Here is a 6539-nt window from a genome sequence, read left to right as displayed (position 1 = left end):
TTTCTTTGCTCATCTTTATTTTATCTTCTCTTTACCCAGCCATCACTTTGCTCGGTTGGTTTTAAATGTCTTTAGCCCCCAGGTTTTCCAATGGTCGAATCAAGATTTCACTAAACACCTCCCTTTCATCTCTTCTCTTCACCTCACTGGTGCCCATTAGCTCGCTAGCGTTAGATTGATTTGGACGAATCTCCAACTTAGGTCTATTAGGGAGGACTTCTTTCTCGCATGGTCTGATAATCACCACATTGGTCCTGGTTTTCCTTTCTAATGGTGATGACGATCGTGAAAGTGCTGAGGTTTAAGAGAAGACCATGGTCAGGAGAGTTGGGTCAATAAAATTAAGTCTTCGGGAAGATGAAGGAGAATTTTGGTGGCAGGGATTTCCTTTCAACAACATGATTTCGACAAGACGTAGGATGCTTGTTGGTATCACGACTTCGTAATGCTGGCCGGTGGATAGAGGTTGGGAAAAAACTCTGGTTGTGATAGGGCTAATGTGACGATGGACTTGGGGTTGGTTTTCTAGTATCCATGCCTCAGGTTTATGAGGAAAGGCAGGAAACAAGGAGAATAAAGGTTTCGTAATGGTCACCAAAAAATTCAGACAAAGAGCTCAGTGGAAGGGTTTGAAATGGGAAAATGAAAGAGTGAAGAAGAAGGCCTATTTATAAGGGTTAGTGGGGTAGGCACGTGAATTGAGGCATGACGCCAGCGTCATGATGGCACATTTATTAAAAAGAGGAATGTGGCAAGTGGCGTGAGGCAGCGGGTCAGGTGACATCACATGATGGACGTCTTTTAAGTCCCATTAATGGTTACAATTCCACTTGGTACTCTTACATGGGTTGAGTGTATTGGATGCGTTGAAATATTTTTCAACACAACCTACACTCAACGCAACACTCTTTCAATTTTTTAAGAATCCAAATTTCATACAATCCATATTAAAATCAGCCAATCACCACAAAACTTCAAGCAAAATCCAAAAAGAAAAACAAAACAAAAGAATCATAGAACGAAGAAAGCAATAAAGACAAAAAGTTAGGATGAATCCCTGTTAAGATGTCATCATTTCACTGTAGAAACCACATGCATGTTATTCACTCGGGCTTTCCAAGATCAATGGAGACTTTATTGCGATCAAACTTTCCTCCATAATAAGGTTTAATGCGTTTCCCATTTACTTTAAATCCATTAGTTCCATCATCATTGGCTAATTCTACAGCGCCATGGGAAAAGATTTCTTTGATTATGAATGGGACAGACCAACGCGATTGCAATTTACCTGAAAATAAACGCAATCGTGAGTTAAAGGGGAGAACTTTTTGACTAACAAATAAAGTTTTCTTACAGATGTATTGGTCATGCCAACTATTTGTTCTTTCTTTATAAATTTTTGCGTTCTCATAGGCCAGAAGCCCCCATTCATCAAGTTCATTTAATTGTAGTTTTCTCGTCTTGCTAGCAGTTTGCAAGTCCAGGTTTAACTTCTTTGTGGCCCAATGAGCTTTGTGCTCCAACTCCAAGGGTAGATGGCATGCCTTACCAAACACCAATGCATATGGAGACATCCCAAGAGGTGTCTTATATGTGTGCGATAGGCTCATGAAGCTTCATCGAGTTTCATTGCCCAGTCTTTTCGAGTAGTGTTTACAACCTTCTCCAAGATGGACTTGATCTCTCAATTTGAAACTTCAGTCTGCCCATTGTCCGCGGATGGTACATCGTGGCAATCTTGTGGAGAACATTATATTTACTTAGCAACTTATTAATGATGTGATTAATGAAATGTGCACCTTCATCGCTAATGACTGCCATTGGGGTCACCAAACCGCATGAAGACGTGCTTCTGAAGAAATTTGGATACTGTTATCGCATCATTCTTAGCATAGGAAATAACCTTAACCCACTTAGATACATAATCAACAGCTACTAGGATGTAGTTGTGGCCATATGATGGAAGAAACGGGCCCATGAAATCTATGCCCCAAACATCAAATAATTCAACTTCTAAAATCGCTATTAGAGGAATCTCATTTCTCCTTGAAATATTACCTATCCATTGGCAGTTGTCGCATCGTACTACAAAGTCTCTGGCATCTCTAAACAAGGTGGGTCAGTAATACCCACATTGAAGAACTTTGGTTGTTGTTCAATCTCCGCATAAATTACCACCAAAAGATGACTCATGGCATTGAGAAAGTATGTATTGATATGCAGTTTCAGGGACGCATTGCCTAAATATATGATCAGAACCACACTTGTACAGATGGGGTTCATCCCAATAGTAGAATTTACATTCGTACATAAATTTCTTCTTTTGTTGCTTGTTGTAATCCTTAGGGAATTGTTTCCATGCCAAAAATTGACAATAACAGCATACCATGGCATAAAGTCATCAATTTTCAACACAATTTTGTCAGGAAAGCATGTGTTGATGTCAGGCTGCATGCGATAAACTTCTGAATTTTCTAGATGGGATAGGTGCTCGGCCACATTATTCTTAGTTCCCTTTCTATCAACAATCTCTTTATCAAATTCTTGTAATAACAAAATCCATCAAATCAATCTAGGTTTTGCATCCTTCTTTGTCATCAAGAATTTAATTGTAGAATGGTCTATATGGATGATGATTTTCGATCCCAATAGATAGGCTCAGAATTTTTCTACTACAAATACAACGGCCAATAATTCCTTTTCAGTAGTTCTATAATTAACTTGTGCTTCATTTGTTGTCCAATTGGCATATGCAATTGGATGTAAAATCCTTTCATGCGTTGAACTAGTGCAACACCCATTGCATAGTCACTGGCATCGCACATCAACTCAAAAGGAAGCGACCAATTCGGTGCGATCAAAACAGGTGCAATGACTAATGTTTGTTTCAACTTCTCAAACACTTGTAAACAGTGTTCGTTAAAAACAAAAGGTTTGTTCATTTCAAGTAGCATACTCAATAGCCGCATGATTTTTGAGAAATTCTTAACAATCTACGGTAAAAGCACGCGTGGCCTAAGAAACTTCTTAAGGTTTTCGCGTTTGTTGGAGGGGGTAGTCTTTCTATAGCTTCAATCTTGGCTTTATCTATCTCTAAGCCAACTTTGGATACCTTATGCCCCAGCACAATTCTTTCATTCACCATAAATGAATTTTTCCCAGTTCAATACAAGAATGGTATCTACATATCTTTGTAGAACCTGCTCAAGGTTGGCTAGGCATGAAATGTAGGATTTTCTGAACATAGAGAAATCATCCATGAATATCTCCATTGATTCCTCTGAGCAATCAAAAAAGATTTCCATCATACAGCGCTAGAAGGTAAGGCATACACCGAAAGGCGAATGTCCCATAAAGGGTACATAAATATGGTTTTTTCTTGATCCTCAGGGGCGATCTGTTGTGAATATCCTAGAACTCGCAGTTCGTGTTAAACATTATCTTTATCAATAAAATATTATTGAGTAATTTATTCAATAAAGTTGTTGATTTTGCATTCTATTATGAAAATCCAATAAACATATACATGGCTATAGTGTGAATACTTTAACTTTATGTGGTGACATAAACAGGATCAAGTTAATAGTATATAGCCTAAATGGTCTAATAAGTATATGAATGAAATTGAGTATCTCATTCTGGTAACACTATTAGACGCGGCCCATTTTGTAGGTAATACAAATGATGTGATCCACACATCATTCATGTAAAGACATGTGAGTGAGGGCATCCTATGCAATGAGTTTGCATATAGACTAGACCACGAAATAGTCACTTTTCTTTATAATGACCATTTACTATTAAAACTGACTATTTCATTTTAAGTAACCTAAGATAACTCGATCTTAATCCTGAGCTAGTTATGAACTCCTGTTTGTTTGGGATTATCCTTTGATCTGCATGGATGAGAGTAGTCCAACAACACTGCTCAATAAGGCTTCCATTTTGGGGATAAGACCGGATGAATAGCTCGGGACATAGCCCTGCAAGATGGAATTCACTCCTACCCGATTTAGGGTTAGTAGATAGGTTGTTCTCTTAAATACTGATTTCAGGTCTTGAACAATCGGGGCCCCGCCTTCTTATGATAAAGAAATGACTTGATTCATAAGTACTATGGATCAAATTGTTTATTAGAGGGTCAGTGGGAACTTAAGGAACGAGATGTATTCACAAGGGTAAAACGGTGATCTTGACCCAACTGTGATTACGAACGACATGTGAAGGATCGACTTACTGATCATGGTGAAGGAACTCTTATTCAAGAGTACCTACGAGCGGAAGCGGATCTTTCTAATTCATTGTGACAGAATTACCACATATACATTCAAACATACTAAAATGCATTCATAATGCTAAAGAGATTGAGAGATCATACTAGTTGAAGAATTCTTTTTCACAGTAAATCTAAAACCTAATCGTCTACCTCGAACAGTCACTACATGAATAAAAGTAAATGAAGATGACACCACCACTCAAAGCCCTCAGTATTCTTGGAGTGAGAATCCAAAGGGTGGGCTTTGTTCGGATTTGGTAGTGGAAAAGAGGAAGAGAGATTGTATACAACAATCAAGCAAGTGGGAGATGAGCTCATCTATCATATAAACAAAATGCTTGATCGTTTAGGTGAAGTATACAATCGTGTAGGAAAAAGGCAAGCGATCGTCTAAACTATCGTGTAGGAAAAACTAAGCGATCATTTATACGATCGTTTAGTAAATATCGAGAGCTAAACGATCGTTTAGTAAATATCGCGTGAGGGTGTAATCAGTAAGTGATCGCTTAGCACTATCGTATAGGTAAGCAACCGTGCAGTCACTATCGTATAGGCAGATTTTCTAAGCCAGACATACTTTTTAACACAATGTCTGCACATCTTATGCTTAACACACCGTGAGCTATTTATGTGTCTCAAAGTGATCTTTCAACTCACTCACCCATCATTAAAACAGAAGAGACGCTATCCCATTTCCCTTTTAACCGTCCAATGAATGTGATCACATCATATTCATAACATATAAATTAATATCATAGATTGATTATAGTATTTTTCCTCCATTAGATATAAATCAGATTAATATCGTATTTCCTCCAAATTAATGTATCTCATACATAAAGTTAATTATATCATATATAATCAAACTCCCTCTTGTCAATTTGAACATTTCAAACTGACTCTCAAATTGTATCCAAGCTACCAAACGGACCTTATGAACCTATGGCTCGAAGCTCCAATGGTACGTGAATAGCTGACTAAACTTTTTAGTCACGATATCCACCATCCGTTAACTGTCAGGCATTCCACTAAAGACCTGTTGGGGTTTGTGCCCTAAAGTCTCGTGTTCAATAGTTTGTAAACAACTTTGTACGAACACTTGTGATGTATAATATAAATGATATTTACTTCACTACTTGACTTTGTACATTTAGATGTTTTTTCATTTTACCACAAACCAATAAACTTAAGATCCCTGGTTATCTGTATGTAACTTAAGCATGTATGTGGTGACATACAAATGGATCATGTCTTGAGTGATAACCAAAATGGTCTGTATTATATGGATATAGGAGGGAAAGCTTATCCCGGTAACGCTACGGATGCGGCCCATTTTGTGAAATGGTCACAAGTATTGTGACTTGTCACAGATGATCTAATCCTAATCATTCGTGTAGGAAACATGCGAGTGGGGGCGTCCTATACAAAGAGTTTGTATAAGATCTGACCACGAAGTGTTAACGTCTTGTTATATAACACCGTTCATAACTGAGACTTCACTTCACTAGGATGACCATAGGTAACATGACCTCAATCCTGAGTGAGTGGGGAACTCTTGCCATTGAGGGTAATCCTTTGATTTGCATGGGTGCGAGTGGCCAGAACGCCAACTCAAACCTATCATTTTGGGGATTCGTCTGATTTAGGTAGTTGAAACTCAGCTACACAAGATGGAATTCACTCCTTCCCGAGGAAGGGGCAAGTAGATAGATAGCTCCCTTAAGGGCTGATTCCAGGGCTTGAACGATGTGGCGTCATTCACCTTCTCATGGCCTGAGAGAGGTGTTCACAACATAGTAGAACTATGTTGTATTGTTCATTAGAGGGATCGATGGTACTTTAAGGAGGAAGATGTAATTACAGGGGAAAAACGGTAAATTGGCCTGCTATTATTACGAGCATTTGTGAAGGGTCATTGTACGATGATTGGTTATATCCAATGGACATAGAAATACATCTATGGCAAGAAGAGTTCAACTATCGGTCTTTAGTGGATGCCTGGCAGTTAACGGATGGTGGATATCGTGACTAAAGAGTTTAGTCAGCTATTCACGTACCGTTGGAGCTTCGAGCCATAGGTTCATAAGGTCTCCTTGGTAGCTTGGATACAAGTTGAGAGTCAGTTTTTGGGTCAATTTGAAATGTTCAAATTGGACAAGAGGGAGTTCGATTATATATGATATAATTGAACGAGTTAATTAAATATGATATAATTAACTTTATGTATGAAATACATTAATTTGGAGAAAATTGGATATAAATA

The 6539-nt window shown here is 38.2% G+C and overlaps 1 protein-coding gene across 1 annotated transcript; it reads right to left on the bottom strand.

Annotated features, from left to right (window-relative positions):
• Positions 1–1103: 1103 nt before the first annotated feature.
• LOC120090825 lies at positions 1104–1574 on the bottom strand. The gene is made up of 2 exons (XM_039048533.1): positions 1355–1574; positions 1104–1288 (listed from the first exon to the last, which is right to left on the bottom strand). Exons 1-2 carry the CDS (start codon positions 1572–1574, stop codon positions 1104–1106), a joined length of 405 nt encoding a protein of 134 aa, XP_038904461.1.
• Positions 1575–6539: the final 4965 nt, after the last annotated feature.

This window comes from Benincasa hispida, chromosome 11, assembly GCF_009727055.1.
Source record: "Benincasa hispida cultivar B227 chromosome 11, ASM972705v1, whole genome shotgun sequence".
Lineage (NCBI taxonomy): Eukaryota > Viridiplantae > Streptophyta > Magnoliopsida > Cucurbitales > Cucurbitaceae > Benincasa > Benincasa hispida.
Note: the sequence above shows the minus strand (reverse complement) of the source record. Positions and strands in the feature narration are given on the sequence as shown.

Excerpts from the sequence above, each read along its gene's own strand:
- LOC120090825 (XM_039048533.1), bottom strand. The coding sequence starts at position 1,574 with ATGTCTCCATATGCATTGGTGTTTGGTAAGGCATGCCATCTACCCTTG. Across the intron at positions 1,289-1,354 it reads TTGGCATGACCAATACATCT|GTAAATTGCAATCGCGTTGG; the intron begins GTAAGAAAACTT and ends GTTTATTTTCAG.